The sequence below is a fragment of the Saccostrea echinata genome, unplaced genomic scaffold (genome assembly GCF_033153115.1).
Source record: "Saccostrea echinata isolate AGI-Se365-2 ecotype Australia unplaced genomic scaffold, CSIRO_AGI_Sech_v1 ptg000001l, whole genome shotgun sequence".
NCBI lineage: Eukaryota > Metazoa > Mollusca > Bivalvia > Ostreida > Ostreidae > Saccostrea > Saccostrea echinata.
Window position 1 is genome coordinate 50,025,001 of NW_026889750.1, and position 17,807 is coordinate 50,042,807.

At 32.2% G+C, this 17,807-nt stretch overlaps 1 protein-coding gene across 4 annotated transcripts; it reads right to left on the minus strand.

Moving 5' to 3' along the window:
• Positions 1 to 399: 399 nt before the first annotated feature.
• LOC133193868 (monocarboxylate transporter 12-like) lies at positions 400 to 17,779 on the minus strand. 4 transcript variants are annotated; one of them, XM_061329795.1, is made up of 7 exons: positions 17,528 to 17,779; positions 14,042 to 14,265; positions 11,783 to 11,926; positions 9,745 to 10,479; positions 5,906 to 5,956; positions 4,825 to 4,987; positions 400 to 1,656 (listed from the first exon to the last, which is right to left on the minus strand). In XM_061329795.1, the coding sequence occupies exons 2-7, from the start codon at positions 14,256 to 14,258 to the stop codon at positions 1,632 to 1,634; spliced, it is 1,335 nt and encodes a 444-aa protein (XP_061185779.1). In that variant the 5' UTR covers positions 14,259 to 14,265; positions 17,528 to 17,779; the 3' UTR covers positions 400 to 1,631. The 4 variants fall into 4 exon arrangements, with proteins under 4 accessions (XP_061185779.1, XP_061185771.1, XP_061185792.1 ...); XM_061329787.1 differs by having other exon boundaries at positions 17,523 to 17,779; XM_061329808.1 differs by having other exon boundaries at positions 4,788 to 4,987; positions 17,523 to 17,779.
• Between the last annotated feature and the right edge of the window lie 28 nt (positions 17,780 to 17,807).

The following is a 17,807-nucleotide window of genomic DNA, read 5'->3' on the forward strand; positions in this document are numbered from 1 at the left end:
CCTGAAAAAATAAAAGGCACAACAATACATTTATTGACTGTATTGTTAGGCAAAATGTGTTTTATCGACCACTCGAACCAAACTGTTTGCCTTCTGCCTCAGGCAAACAGTTTGGTTGTTGGGTCGGACAAAATGCATGTTGCCCTCGAACCCAGTCAATAAATGTATAATATTGATCACCTCGTGATCAAATGTCTACCCTTGTAACAGAATGTGTTACTCACTGCTAACAGAACCAAGACAATAACATAAAAACTCCCCATGTCATCAAACCTACATAACTGCTGTATAAGGGTTGTAATGTAAAACATCAAAAATCTGTACTGAATTCCAAACCACTGAATAAATGGAAAAAAAGAATTCCTCCTCTATGGTAACATACAAGTCGTTCATAGATAATTCATGTTTACAACTTTATTATCAAAACACAATGAACATTTCTCACATTAAAAATCTCTCTAACATTTCTCTGTATGTTCCAATTCCATGCTACCAACACTGTAACACTGTCTAATGTAAACAGTTAGGTGTGCCACTGAACAAAGAAAGATAACTACTACACACCTATCTGTAATACGCTTCTTCATAATTCTGTGGAAAATTTATCAAACAAATGAACTTTCAACAGAAAAATCATACATACTGCATTAAATAAGTATATGTTTTTTTTCATTGGTCTATAAATATCTTTTCTGTTATGTCTCATATTGATATTCCAGAAATATTAGGGAGAACAAAAAAAAAAATTCTAAAAATGAGAAATTCCACGAACCACACAGACATCCCTCACAAAACATACAACAGAGCAACTTAATAATGCTTACAGATGCTAGTTGTTTAAAGAATGCTGTATACATTTTTTTTTTTTAAGTTTGTATATTGAAATATTGCCCTATTAAACAAACTGACAGGTAAGCATAGAACATTAAATCTTTTGAGTACAAAGTCTCCTATAAGACATGGAATGCCTTTTTAACAACTTTCTTCATTAAGCATTCAAAAAATAGTTAATTCATGATTTATAAATAAATCAACAAACTGACACACAGAATCTAAGACATTAATGTAAAATTAAATACAAAGGCCTACATACATGTATGCCAAAGGTAACAGAGACAAGAGAATGATCCTCTCCAATTGTTTGTTTGAAAGTCTAAACAAATATATTCTCTCAACAGTCATACAGTGCATTTCTAAAACCTACTCCACATTTTGTAAGAGTTCTGTCCCTTAACAGACTGTTGAAAAGTTCTATATTTTCCTTATTCTGAAGAAGCATGAAACAAAACAAAACAGTATCTAAAACATCAAGAACAAAAATAATAATGAAAAAAAATTACAGTACTCAAAACAATCATTATAACATCTAACAATGCAGAAATGCATTTAATGAAAAGGTCTTCCTCTACAAAGAGCACACTCACTCGCATCAATTAAACGTTAAGAAATAACAACATTAACATTCACACGACAGCATTTTCTTCTTTTCCGAGTATAACTGGTCACATAATATGACATAATCTGTTTTTTGTTGTGTCTGTGTAAATTTTGTTGTATGAAATCTCAATCGCTCCAACTTCTAATGAGTATAACATCAGAGTTGTCTTCCCTGATTGGTCATTTGATCTTGATCACACTGACGTCACCATGGCCTCTCTGTATAGAAAAATAGATAATAAAAATAGCTAGACATTAAGCTGTAGCCATTAAAATTTATACTTTTATTAGACAAATTGTGCTAAGAACTTTCATTGACAATTCAAGTTATGTGTACAGTCAAACCTCTATATCTCAAACTCAACGGAATCAAGAAAAAAGATTGGAGATATCTGAGAATTCAAAATACCAAGTTTAAATACGTAAATTAAGATAAAGGTGTTCAAGATACCAAAATTCAACTATATCTTTCTTAAATTTTATGAGTGTTTTCTTCATATTAGTTAGAAATAAATAATTTGATTCAAATTAATGTGTAATGATATTTGGTTTGCATAAAGCTACTGATTAAGAAGATTTTATAATGCTTGAATATTTACTCTGATTAAATATAACAGTTTGTACCACATTAGCTAGCTCTTATCTGATATATCACAATTTCTGTCATTAAAATATTTGTTTAATTTATTTAATTTGTTTAATTTTTTCAGGTATAAAATTGCATTGTTAAACTGAGATACCAACATAATATGACACGTAGGTAGTTAAAACTTTGCAAAACAATAAAATCTTAAATCCTCTCCTGGCAGACTCTGTTTAGCCTCATAAACATTGACCTTGGTATATAATCATTCATTAGGATTTGATTAATGCAGACACATCAATACAGGAACACCTACAAAAAAATTCCCCCCACCCCACCCCCGATTATTCCATGTAAGGTGGGGGTAGGGTAGATGTTATGTAGACTGTCGATCTGATTTGTTACTGTATTTATAGAATACCTGTTCTACAGGTATTCTGTTAAAGCATACACACTTTACTTTATGTAAAAGTTTAATGCCATTCATAGGCTCTCTCTCAGTGCAGTCAGATGTTACCCAGCCCACCCGCCCTCACAAATACCATCTTTGATTTTATTAATTATATGTTTTTTTGTTTTTGTAGATATGAGTTGCGACGAAGGAAAGTTGTATTTGGATAGTTTGTAATATTTAACTGCACTTACAAGAGCGCTTCTGTGCCTATAAATGTGCTGTTATTTATTTTATAAATCATTTATGTTCATTTCCCAATACATGTACTTATTTATGTTCGTTTCAGTAGAAACAAATAAGAACATAATGAGGGGGGATGTTTGAAAAATAAGATACCAGTTTTATCTTGGACAGACACTCCTAAATCATCTAGTATTTTGAACTGCATAATAAAAGAGTCAAAAAACAGACATGTTTATCAAAACTCTGTCATTCAGAGGGAAAGTTTAATAGCAAACACTTGTTTATGACATTGAGAGAAACTTAACAAAGCAGAATTTAAAATCTAGATTTTTATATAAAGTACAGCTGCATAAATCCTGCTGTGTGGAAAATTAATCAAATATGTAAATCAAGTTTGGTCACTGAAGCATGACAAGTCATTCTTTTAATTATATTATTCATTAAGATATTCTTCAATCTTAGCCAAAAAAAAAAAAAAAAAACCCGTTTACAAGCATTTTGATGCCTGGCCAATTTTTTAACATGGAATATCTATCTATCACAATTGCTGTGTTTAATAAGAGGAATGACCTGAGACAGGGTATTATCTTACACATTAGCAATGTCAGCATTACTGAGGCAGAACCCCAGGGTCCTCAATATTAACTCTACTCTAAAAACTTTATACCAGCTTTTTCCAAGTAAACAAATAAGTTTATTAGATAAATGACAATAAAATGTCCGCTTTCAATGTTTTTCTTGTTAATCTGGTAGTTTTACATATATGAATTCACCTTTATTTATAAACAGTACATTTAATTTTAGATTCTTGATTTTTTCCCCTAAATATTCCAGTGAAAACTTTTTGAGTATGAATTATGGCCCAATCCAAGTCTTTCAGGCCATTTGATTTGAACCAGAGTCTCATTTTACAAAAGAACTTATGACTTAAGACCAGAATGTAATTTTGTAAACAACTTTCCTTTTTTACATTACTATGAAAATGGTTTTAATCTCTTTCAAAAGAATTTAGAAAGATATATTTATGTTGGCAATTTGTGAAAGAATCCTTAATTTTGCAAGATTTTATTACAATCACCTTAAGTTTTTTGTCATAGTCGTAAGTTCTCTTGTAAAAAAAAGGGGGGGGGGGGTTATAAATTTACAGTTCTGCATTAAATCAAAACAATCAGACATATTTTTCATGTGTTATTTTTATTCTTATATCTTGTGTACTTTAAACTAGTATAATATATATCTATTCTCCATTTTTTTTCTCCTGAAAAAAATTCATCCACTGATAAACATCTATCCACCATATTTTAACATCTTTTAAGGTAGCAGGTAACTTAATATTCTTCCACTACAATATTCTTTATTTCCAATCATTTGCTAAGATGCCCTGCAGTAAAAGAAATCACATAACTAATGTTTCAAATTTCATCCTATAAGAAAACCAGACCAGGTAATAGATTTTTTGTGCATGCATCTAAATGAGTACATATTCCATTCAGGGTTAGAAACTCCCTAAAATTACAACTCCCAAATAATTGCGAGTACCAAGAAAGTGAACTCTCAATTTTATAAGACTACTCGCAATTTTCATGTAAAGTTAAATTTATATAAATTAAATACATGTAACTTAAGGAAAAAGTAACTACTGTACAATACACAAAATACAACTACAGTGTCACTTTTAATTAAAATACTGATTTAAATCAAAAGCATTGTGTTCTGTCATATTATATAATTTTGCTACAGTTTCAATGCAAAAAAATCAACTCGCAAGTTTTTGCGAGTTACCTAATTTTTAACTCGCAATTTGGGAATTCTAACTCGCGTTTTGCGAGTTGTATATAGTGAATTTCGAACCCTGCCATTAATACACATAATTGTTTTCATTGTATATTTTAATCAGTGAGAGATTCACAGGATATTGTGCTGCAAATATGAATGTTCAAAAATAAAGTCAAGATTATAAAGCATGTAGGGATTATGTGACCCAAAGCCATCGAGTGCAATACATCATAGTACTTATCGTGTAATATGGAGAGTATGTATATTGTTGGCGGTTCTACAAGCCAAAGCTGGTTATTCTGCATGCAGCTAGCAGCCAAGGTCAGTTAGTAGGGGGTCACATAAGATTGTTACCTGCTGCATAGAGAGAACCAGGCCAGTGGTAACTTACACTAATATTGGTTCTCCCTTGATTAAACACTTGTCCTCGGAACTCTCCACCACCAGAGGGATCTTCTGGTCATTCTTCTCCGATTCCGACACAAAATTCTCCAAACCGCAGGACTGGTACTTAAACAGCATCATAATCACAGAGCTCCATAACAAGGCAGATCCTGTCAATGAGGAAGAAATCAGGAATTGTATGTGATATATGGGAATACGTTATATTTCCATTAGTGAACTCTTCAAAATTAGAGGCGCGTTTGGTCGTCTGACTGGGACAGCATGGCGTGACGGATAATACAAAACATGCCAATCTCAATCCAATTTTAAATGTTAAATGTATTTGTCATTCCAATTAAAGAATAGAAGAACTAAAAGACATATGTAAAAGAGCGAGAACCCTAAATTTATCATCCATTAATAAAAATACGACATTTCCGAGGCATGTGTATTGTATTTAGATGTACCATACGATAAATAGATACATACGATCAACAATAGATATAAAATGATATCGTTGTCATTCCTACTCTTGATGTGTATAAAGTCCACAACAATAAGATATTTCATTTGCATTTTTTTTAGGAACTGTTCATCGACATTCAACATATTGTTAACATGTTTATGTTATGTTTGTCCCAGAAATCCCGCGAGATTTGTACATTTTCCGACTTTTTCACAAAAGAGCGCACTAAGAAGTATAACTCTTCCATAGTGGAAATAGAACGTATTATCAGGATACTGTAATACATAAAATGTAGTGTTCCCTATTAGAATACTGGTACAGATATCACTGATATGGTACCATATAACAATGTCTACACTGTCTGAAACAAGTCTTTTAAAGACCTCAACAAGGCAAAATTTTCTGTTCATCATGCACATGAACAACAAGAGGATATGTTCAATCTTAAAGTGACCAAATTTTACAAGGAAAATGAGTATTTACATCAAGTATTATTACCTCCTTTCATAATCAAACTTCTCAAAAGTAGGACCTAAGCTCCTGTTTTGCATAATTATTATCAAAAATTTCTCGAAAAATAAGCAGGGTTGCCCTTTGTGGCCCTTTTTTTTTAAAGACTGACCTGCTAAGTAGAAAGCATACTTGAATTCTGTCTCCTCTTGGATCAATAAACCTAAAATACAAGTACATATATATATTAAAATCGGATTTACTGACTCACTTTATTATTTTGTCTTAAAAAGACCAGCTTTCTCAAACAGATAAATATGATATAATATTACAAAATTTGTCGAATGTAGAATGAAGAATCTTGAATTTCAGTACCTGCATGCACTTATGGATGGGTGTTTGCTTTATTCAATCAACTTTTATATTTGCAAGTGAAATACTGGTAATATTAAACTTTTGCACTCCAGTTATTTTTAACATATGAAATAGATGAATGCTCTGGTGACTAACTGTTAAACAACCATGACTGAACACATCTATTAATTACTGTACAGCATACCTATTAAATATACATAGGTATAACACGTACACTAGCACAGAAGTGTAATTAATCATAATTTTATGTGTTTGCAAAAAATATAATGAAGTACAATGGGACTATTTAGCACAAATTATGACTTTATATATATATTATTCTATCCCCTTCAAAATGTCTGTCCATGTAAGACCTAGAATCCTTCACTTCTATCCACATATTAATTGGGGAAACTTTCAGTCAATGTAATGTTATGAATCAGCAAGGTCTCCCATTTCCCCTTGTAAAGCACCAGGAAAAGAACTGTCCACAATTGTTATGTAACAGTAATCCACTGTTTATTCAAATCTTTAAAGACTGCTGCACATTTAAAATTTAAAAATAAAACATTATTCTGCTCAGGCACAAAAAAACATTGTCAATTATTTATCATGTCAGCACACTGTAAAACACTGTAAAATAAGAGGCAGAGTCAAGGACCTTCACATGTGGGAGGCCTTGTAGTGTTGTCAATATCTATCTCTACTAGAGTGCTTACACAAAAGGTGACAAAAAGTATATAACTAGGAGGATAGATACAACTAATAGAGGATATTTGTGGAAGATTTAATATCTTAGAGTCTTTATACCTGTGACATTCAAAACAGTATTCATAAGCTTTCACAATTCTCTCCAATTACTTAGTTACTACACAAATGATCAAAGTCCATGCCGTATGATGATGATATTTAGATGTACATTCTGACTACATAGGGTCATTGAGTTCTCCTCTGAGCCAAGTGCCATGACTTCTAGGTCAGTGATTCATTATCATACACCCCACAGTGAATAAAGTCATAAAATCAAATTTTATATATATCTATATATATTTATATATGTACCTCCTTTTAAACTAATATATGACTACAGCCTCCCACCTCAACAGAGAACTATTTTTGCAAAAAAGAAAATCTCAGAGTTCTATATATTACTTACATGTAGTATTTACACAAAGGCAGGCATAGCATACCACTCTAGTAAGGAAGTGGGGGGGGGGGGGCAGAGTTTATATGGTTAAAATGAGATCGATCCCCCTCCATACTGACTTAATTGTCATATAATATGTGGACACCATATAAACACTCTTTTTTATTTACTAGAAAGATTACAAATGACATTCAAAACAAAATCTTGAAGATTCTGCACTTTCCTTTCAAGAAAATTTTAGATTCTCTCTATAGGTTTCCATATGAAATGTCAAAAAGTTTATGGCAAGATTATGTAGAATGGCATATAAACTTAATTATATTCATCAAAATTTATCTACAGCATATTCTCTCTTCTGGAAAACTTGAAAACTGGTGACAACTGACAACAAAGTTTAATGCAACTTGCACACCAATATCATCCAACATGGACATTTATGTGACGTTCAGTCTATATACATCTCCTTTTGTTCACGATTAAATTGTCAGTCTCCTAATATTCTTTTCTGCGTTTGGGAATATTACCCAATTACACTGTCTTATGAATAATAAATACCCTGCAACATCAAATCATAATTGATTCCTCTCATCAAAATAATCTTGGGGGAAACATTATGCCTTCATGATGAAATGGTAAACAACAGGCCCATGGGTCACCAGGTTCACCTGCCATTGTGTTTTTCGGGTTTTTTTTTTACATAGATATTTTGATAATTCAATCCAACACAATTTAAACTGAAGAATTAAACTATTTCTAGTTAAATTCTGGGACCAATGTAGAAGCTGGCTTTGAAAACAAAATGAAACAACAGAAGCAAGTAAAATTTCATTGATGATTAGAATTTTTATGGAATTCAGTTATTGCATAGAGTTTTTCCTTCAATCAGCATGCACTCAAAAGAACATATTATCTGTGGAAATGTCTTATTTGGGAAAAAAAAAAACTGTAGCCTTACTAAATAAGACCCATACCCAAAAATCTTTTACTTCTCTGAATCCATCTATGAATATGCATCTACTTAAGGCTTGGGTGAGCTAAAATTGAAATCTATATGAACTCATTTTCTATTGACACTGATATTTATTTCTGCCCCGATCTTTTGATGATAGATTACTTTATCTGATTATAATCATCCCTCACCTTAAAATTTAGGTAAGATAAAGAACGAAATTATTACTGATAAATCTGAAGTCAATAGCAAAGGTTATCTATTAAGTGGGCCATACATGCAATGTACTTAAGGATATGCCGAGAAGAAGTGAGATAGAATTTTTTTTTTTTGGTTTTTACCATTCTGATTAAAAAACAAAAAACAAAAACCTGCAATACCGTGTTCAAAATCAAGTACATATAAATGCAGCATTATCTTTGATGTGATAGACATTGATACATTTGAGTGATGAAATCACCCTAATAAGCAGCCCTCATGATTTCACTCTGGAATAAACATAAGTTCCCTCTTATTTTTTCATCTTTTCGTAGAGAAATTGCATATTTTTCAACAGATTTGTAATGTTTTCCTTTAAGTTAGATGTTTAAAATTTCCTCCTCCATTGGACTCTTAATAACTCTATATCCCTGTAAACAATGAAATATGAAGATAACGAACAGTATTCAATCTCGAAAGTCCAATGAAACCATACAAATTTGGAGCAAACACAGACCTCAAAATTTAATGTGGGATCAGGTGCCATGGAGGAGTGAGCATCCCCTGCTGACCGGTCACACCCGCTGTGTGCTCCTTGTCATGATCGGGGAAAATAAATGGAAAAATCTGTAGACAGTTCAGTGTATAAGTAATGGCCTAACAATTAATATGAAAAACATCAGTCAGCATTTGACTTAATGATAGGTTGTACAAGAAATACTCTGGCTTTGAAAAAAGGAAATAATTTGGGAAGCTTGAAAAAAACACTGTATAAAGTTCAATGATTGCAAGAATTTTAATCAGAATGGATCTGTTCATAAAGGAGTTCCACCCAAAATGCAGGTAAACTAAGACGTGTGAAGTTACAAATTAGTATTTGTGATTTAATCTTATATTTAATATATTTATACTATTTTCCAAGTCATTGTTCAGTTTTTGCGACCCTGTTATATAACACATTAGTAAATGTATTTTTATTCTTGTTTTATTCATTTTACCATAAAGGGAAGTAGATTTGATCAATAAATAAGGAAAATTAATTTCTGTTCAATGTGTTTTAATTAGCTCCCCCTTTCTGCCTCCATTTTCCAGACACGTGGTGCTTACTGGGGCAGATATGGACTTACATAATAAGAAAAAAAGGATGGACCAGACAAATCTTTTTTTTTCAATGGTAATTTCTGACCACTTCTTAACAAAGATTTGCCAAGATATAATTATGTCTCTCAAAGATAATGCATTATAAAGTTTCCACCATGTATTTATCTTACACTTATGGCACTGAAACAGCTGATGCAGTCAGAACAAATTATAGTTTATATATATATTCTGATTCCTTACACATGAATCCATAAATACTAACCTGCAGCTGGTCCTGCCATTATAGATCCAAGAGCTATCATAAAAGACAGATAGCCATTTCCCTTGGCAATACATTCTGGGCCGAGTAACTCCCGCGAGGCCTGGGACAGAAATGTAGTCCAGTATCCACTATAAAATCCAAACAGTAGCGAGTACCCAATTTGTCCTGCATAGTCATCAAACAACAGGGGACACGTTCCTGTAATGACTACACCAAGTCCTATAGAGCACAAGATGGCGGTCATGTCATCTAACGTGCTATTGTGTCCCATAAAGGAAAAGATAACCCTGGAGGTAAAACTAGCCATCCCTACACAGGACACCAAAAATACTGAGGTATCAAAAGTGGAACCTTGGTCCATTGCGTAAGATGGCAAATACATATATATCACAGTAGAGCCAAAACTCCAAAAGAGGTTAGCTATACACATTCCATGGAAAGTGATATTTCGGAGTGGTACACAAGAGAGGAGGGGCATGAGATGCACTTGTTTGCTACGACCCACAGGGGTCATCAGGGCCCCACATACACAAAGGTTGAGGGCTATTCCAGACAGGATCCACAGTGTGCCTCTCCAGGCCAGGTGATCCAGCAGAGTCCGGATCAGAATAGGAAAGACAACTATTCCAGCTCCTACCCCACTCAGCACGACACTCAGAGCCTGTAGGCGCTGCTTGTAGAAATGTTGTTCTACTGCCATTATGGATGGGGTACAGGCCAATCCAAAGCCAATTCCTAAAAAGAAAACCACATGACACTCTTGTACTAGAAAACAATTTTTTCTGCAAGAATTTTATTTTTGCATAATTACCCACAATTATCTGCTTACAGATTTGTTTTTATGTTTATATATTATTACAGATTTCATTCAATATTAACCCAAATTTGTGGAAAAAAATTTGTAACATATTTATGCAAAAATTATCTTGAGAAAATTAGGTGTAACAAAAATTTGGAGATATATAGTATGCAAAATAACCAGAAGTGAAATCCTACATCTCAAATCAAACATGTGGCAGCACTATCTTTACTCACTTCATAACCTATATATGTGTGTGATGTGTATATGTTTAAGGCTTTATTCTAAATATGGATTCAACATTTGTCTAGCAGACATACACATAAAGGGGTTGCTTTTGTCTGGTCACAGGGGAATCAAATTTCTGGGTGCAAATGAATTCACTTTACAGAGATATTTATTTAGTGAATGTGCACTTAATTTTGGACTAGTGCAAAGTGTGTCTTCCTCATGAAGTTTGTCCTTGCCAAAATTTCAGCCAAGATGCATTAAATCTAGGGCAAAACACTTCAATGTCCCATGTGATCTAGATCTAGGTTTATTGATAATGAAGTATTTCTCAATTACCACTAATATGTACTCATAACTATTACAGTATCTGAGTAATATTCATCTGACATCATTTCTATGCTGTGTTGTGATAACAATACACATATCTGTATTATGAAGCTAATAATTTGTCAGAAAAAAGAAAAATAATTGTAAAATCCTTAAAATTTTTGTGGGGTTTAATATCTTAGCAATTTATTGGATGCTAACTCCACACTTGGTAAAACAAGACATTGAGAGATATACCAAAAATATATTGATATTGCATGTTGTCAAGTAACAAAACAGCTAGAGAACAAACTTTGTGATAATCTTCTTTTTGAAAAATGAAACATTTTCTATTTCATTAAAATTTAAATCTATGGCATTAAATTATGTGGCAGAAATTACATCCAACATCAATTTCAATTGACCTCCAGAATTTGTGTGTTTTATATTTTAAATCAATGGCGAAATACTACCACAAAATATTGAGACATCAATATTACTTCCATCATACCTTAGACTTTGCCAATACATGTATTGCAGAGAGTTATCACAGGGAAAAAATTATGCTTCAATTGCTGAACAAGCATGAAAGTGAGATAATATCTACAGACACTTTATTAACATTTGGTTATTGAATCTGATTGGTTGGTGCTGGCAAGAGTTTGGTTTTAAAGTGCATAAGTTTGTGAAATTCTTATATACCTGTGAGTACACCAAAGGAGAGATAGACCTGGTAAATCTCAGTGACCACCATACCCATGGAGAGACCTAGAGCTGAGATCAGTCCCCCCAGCATCACACTCCAGCGACAGCCAAACCTGGCCATGAAGCAGCGCATCACCACACCTGATGAGAAAAGAACATTTCATAAAACACAGAGACCTTGTCCATTTATCTTATATCCTAACTACAAAATTTGTCTCTCATTCAAGTATGTAATTAACAATTCATAAAAATGTGGCAGCTGCTCTAAAAAAAATTAAAACCAGAAGACTTGGATGAGACTTAAGCTCTAATGGTTACACTTGGACTTTCATCTTTACGTTTTTCATTCTTCAGTGACATTACTTCCTTCTCCACTTAATACAGAAACGAGCAAAATGTTAATACCACACCTTTTATCACAATAAACATTGACTGAGAGAACGTTAAAAGGTTTCTTCAGGAATCGTCATCTGTATTGGGTTTTATTCTAATGAGACAAAAACTGTAGACATGGTAGACAAAACATTTTGAAATAATTTTCATATTCTATTTTTTATGACAGTGCCAACACCATTCATTAAAATGAAAGAGTGGCACACAAATATATTCCCCTTACTGTAGTCTATACATTCCAACCAGGATTTATTCCAGCCAAGTGGAAACTAAATCTCCGGATCATTCTAAGTAGTCGCAGTGACAACGTTTATAAAACTTACAATTTCAAACAGATTTACCTACCATCTTACTAGATGTTTTTAAATTTTATGAAATTTTGATCAAATTAGACAGCTAAGTGTAGAAGCACACAACAGGATATTCTCTTTTTGTAATTATTGTGGCAACCAAATAGTGAATTTAAAATTCATAAACAAAATTTTGTGTCTTTGATTCATATACATGTAGTGTACAGGTGTATCATTATACTATCATTGTATATTTAATATCTCAAACTGTAGGAAGAGTAGCATTTTAATAGAGCTTAATTAAAGAATTCATATCTCAATGTATTATTTGCAACTATCACAACAATGTTCTTCATATTAAAATTTGATACTCAAAATTCTGTATCTTGATGTAGTCTACTTGTTGCCAAATTGTACTTATAATTAAATTCTATTCAAAAGTCATTTTAAAAGAATTTAACAAGGATATTCCAAGCTTAATAACCATGGCAACATAATCAAATGAAATAAGAAATCAAAAGATGGTATCTGTATTTGCAGATGTTGTCCATGAGCATAGATTTACTGAAATAAGATATAAACTGAAAAAGTAACATTTTGAGATTTATTTACAGGCAAACAGATAGACAAACAGCTCAACAGATGACAGACACTTTCCCAGTGCTTCTTTTTAACCCTTCTGGTTTTCAACCAGTTAATGCTAAATATAATAATCATTTGTTGTACCAATAACAATTTTAATATATTTGCTGAAATACAATTGGTATTATTGTGCAGGTAGAAAAGTATAAACTTTTACTTCCTTAATTAAATTAATATTTCCTGACCCAATTAAAACTTAAAAACTTCTGTGTCACATGAATACCGAGTCCAAATGTCCACAGAGATCTCCATGTAACAAGCAAGCTAGGCCAAGCATAATATTCCATTAATGTTCAAATATAAAATTCTACAAAAAAGATTTCCTACTTTAGAATTCAGTGACCTTGACCTTGTAGAATGACCTTTGTAGTTTGTACAGAATCTTGACCTTTCCCCTGGTCACAAGCAACCTTTGTGATGTTCTTATTCTTTCGCTATTCCTTAGTTTCAAAGTTTTGGCTTGAATTTTTAAATGACCTTGGCTCAGGTTAACGACCCTACCTTGGTCAAAAGTAAATTTTGTGCTCTGCATGAGCCTTTAACAACCTGCATTTTAAATTTAATGCAAAAAAAAACAATTTAAACAAACCAACCAACCAACAAAGAACTTCTAACCTCTAGTTGTGCCATTAACCTTATCCAAATGTCCTTTGGCCAGTCATGACAAGTACACATTGCACCAAGTATGAAATTCTATTTCTTTCTTTTTCAGAATTATGTTCCAAGTGTCCCCCCTCCAATTGTACCCTCACTCAATATGCCAAACTTTTATATAGATAAAACGAGATTAACTTTTTCTTTTTAAAAGAATGATACTCAATTTATTGAAAACGTTTTTTCTTCAAGATTGACATGTATTCAATTATTAAAAAAATAAAATAAAATTCCATAAGCAAATGAAGAGTATGCATTACATTATAGAAAAACTTACTTGTTAAAGCAGTTGTGTACAGCAAGATCGAGCCAACCCATGATGAGTTGAAATGGTCCTCATTGAATATTTTACTGAACACAATGTGGAACACTCCAATACTATATGTTATTCCACAAATAATGAACTGAGTAAAGAAGGCAGCGATGGCGACCACCCATCGGTACCCTCCGCCATCCCCCTGCAACATCGTGTCAGGCACACTGATCGCAATCATCTAGGGACTGAAAAAATAAAAATTCTAAAATATCAATACATGTATCTACTAAGGTCTTTGAATACACTCTGCAAGTATCATCAATAAATTTCTTGAATTACAAATATCATTTTGCCTATACAAAACAATATAATCTTGGGTTTCCAATTTGTTTAATCCTTTAGACATCAATTTTATACAGTCTGTCATCAACTGTTTTTTACACAGACATACTTGGTTTCCACATGATTTTGAAATATTTTCAAACATGTTATGATTATATTCATTTGGAAAATTTCAACAAATTTTACTGTAGATTTCTTTTTGAAACACAGCATTTATGAAACAATGCAGTATAGAACTATTTTATCAAGAATCTAGAGGGACAAATGTTGTTAATTAAGTTAACAAATATATCCTATCATCAGGCAGGGAGACTTTTGTCAATTACGTAAACGAATATATTGAATTACTTCTAAATCATGTTATTTTGCAATCACTTTGCTGTTTTGCAATCAAATACTGGTGAATGCTAGACACATTTACATGCTTATAATGTGACATAATATTTGTGCTATAAACACTTTATGCTAAACTTGTTATGGCTGTTGAAAAACTCTTGATTTATATCAGGAAAAGACTCATCAAACTAAACACGAGGGACTCTGGACAATTAAATATATGTGTGTGATGCATTCATAAAACTCTTTATGGCAAAGCACTTACAAGATATACAGGCATATCATCATGATCATAGACAAAAACAACCACTGGAGCAATATGGTCTTTATGGTGCATATTGAAACAAATCCCTATGGTGATCAACATGATCAAGGAACTGCATCAGATAAAAAATAATTTCACACAATTTACTTTATACTCAAGAAAAGCAAAAAGAACTTTAAACAAAAGGGTAGGAAGAAAAAAAATGTCTGAGGAAAGAGCAGAGCATGAGATAATTATTACAACCTCTCCTAAATAGTAAAGAATATCTGGCAAACTTGAAATTAAAACCTTCAATACGTACATGTTACATTTCATGAATCTAATGAGTACTCTATACATTGTAGCACACACACCAGTATGACCAAGCACATAAGTACAGAAATCTTATAAATGTCCTGATTATTTAAAGGTAGCCTTGGTCTGTTCTAGGCTATATTTAGTGAGCCATGTAAAAATCTATTCCATATGCATACCAAGGTTTAATCTTATCCAGCATTTTAGTAAAATGATTTGTGGTTGAGTTATTCAATTTTAAATTTAATCTGATTAAATCTGAACTTTAAAGGGTATATAATTATACAATTTAAATTTCATCTTTAATTACTCATTTCCGAAAAATTACCTATACATATGTATATCCTTTGCAGTGATAATATGAACAATCATGTAGAAGTGTATGATGGAGATTTAGTCGACCAACAAGAATTTACCTTTACTGTAACTTTGTACATGTATATACTAAAACGTACTTTATAAATGTTTTTATTATCTGGTAAAACTACATATTGCTATTATAATATCTATTGATGTCAAGAAACTAGAATTAAATACATTGTGTAATACCATGTGCCTCTGTGTTAACTGGTTCACTATCCTTATAATTCCATTCAATGCTGTGGTTACAGAGTATTTTTTTAATTGTACTAACTAATTTAAAAGCGAACCAGTCCAACCTTCAGTGTTGTTTGACCATAAAGAAGTGTTCACGGTATAAACCAACTAGGTCACATAGCTATAATAATGAGACTTATAACTGCTTTGTTCAACACATGCTTTTAAATAGACATATTTTGTGTACATACTTAAATTGGACAATTGCCTAGTTTTTAAGAGTTGAATTATTTAGATGACATATGTATAAATAATAATTAAGCTTGAATGTATATGAGTATACATGCATTTTAATACTCTATATTTTTAAAAAAAATATTTTTGCTACTATATTTCTAATACCAGTCAAGACAATCGAGATCTTAATTATAATTCAATTCTTTCAAAATTTGACAGCCAAGTTAACACAGGAATTCAAGTCTTTTAAATTACCTTCATTAGAGAATTAATTTAACGGCGTAAATATTTATATTCATTGATTTACCATCACTTTACTCAGATCAGATGTGTCCAATAATTGAGGTTAGGTTTAAATTTTTCAGACTAAAACTCCATGGTCAAAGTAACTTCAAAGAGCTGTTCAAAAGGTAATAAAACTAGGTACGAAGGTTATCAAAATGTATCACACAGGTCAGTCGAACAAAATGTAAGAGAAAAAAGCTTACAAATGCAAAATTGAAAAAATAAAACTAAGATGTGAACATAAACTACAAATTTTTAATTTGAAGAGTTAAAAAAAGGTCATTACATTTTTCCATTTGTCTTATCAGTCAGTGGTCAGATCGAACCATCGTTTTTACTTACCTGAAACGGGATACCTTTCATTGCTCACAATGACGTTTTTGTTATTTACAGATATTATCCGAATATAATCAATGTTAGTAGTGGACAAAAAATGTGACAGACAGCAATTTTTCTTTGTGTCTCTCAAGCACTGACGAAAAACAGCTGACGATACGAGCGTAAGAGGGCAAAGGTCATACTGGCTCCACGTGATCTATTTGTTTACAACTGTCAATCAATTTACCTTTCCTGTAGCTTTGTAATACCCGCTATCAAGTCAGTTATATCACCTTATTTATATTCAGAATGAATTATAGTCCATCAATTAAAAGGAAAGAGTTAATTGTGGAAGAAGAAAAAATATACATGACCACGTTGAAAATAAGTGCCCCGAATTTACACTGCATACATGCATCGTACAAAATAAACGTATTACTAAGATTTCGGAACTACATAAGATTTTTAAAGCACCTGTTAAACGAAGGTGAAATTCAAGTAATCAGACAAAGCTGACGAAAAGCTTCAATACACATGGCGCGAGGAAATATAAACAATATAATGTACTTGGCGGAAATAAAGTTACATGGTTAAAAAAAGAATATTAGTAAACATTCCAAAAAAAAAACTATTATCTTGGAATTAGTTTACTCTCCTTTAGTCCTTACGATTTATAAACATAACGTCATAATAAGAAATTATCCCGGACATTGGTCAAAAATAATATGAATATGGTCATTAATCCATCTTTAACCACGTGTAAACTATCCCGCGCTAACATGGCACGAAGTAAAAGATGGAATACTTCCATTTACGTGAAATAAATAACATAAATATAATTTGAAGTCAGCACCAGTATGCCAATACACATATTGCTTTGTGTATTACCTTACAGCAATTCTATATCCTCTGGCCGTGTTCTTCCATGTTTTTTCAATGAATCGCTACACTTCCGTTCGCTTTGCTGACGTTACATGTTGACAACCATTGGAGTAAGCGTGGTTAGTTTTTACTGAATTTCGTTATACTCTCCACGGTCATTTCACGTAACCTTTAGTATGTTTAGTGCCATGTTGCAGTTTTATAACATGGCATGTAGATATTTTTCTTCTCTGTTATGGTCACGTGGTCATTGACGTGGAATATGGAATCGATTTCTGTGCTTTAGCAAAC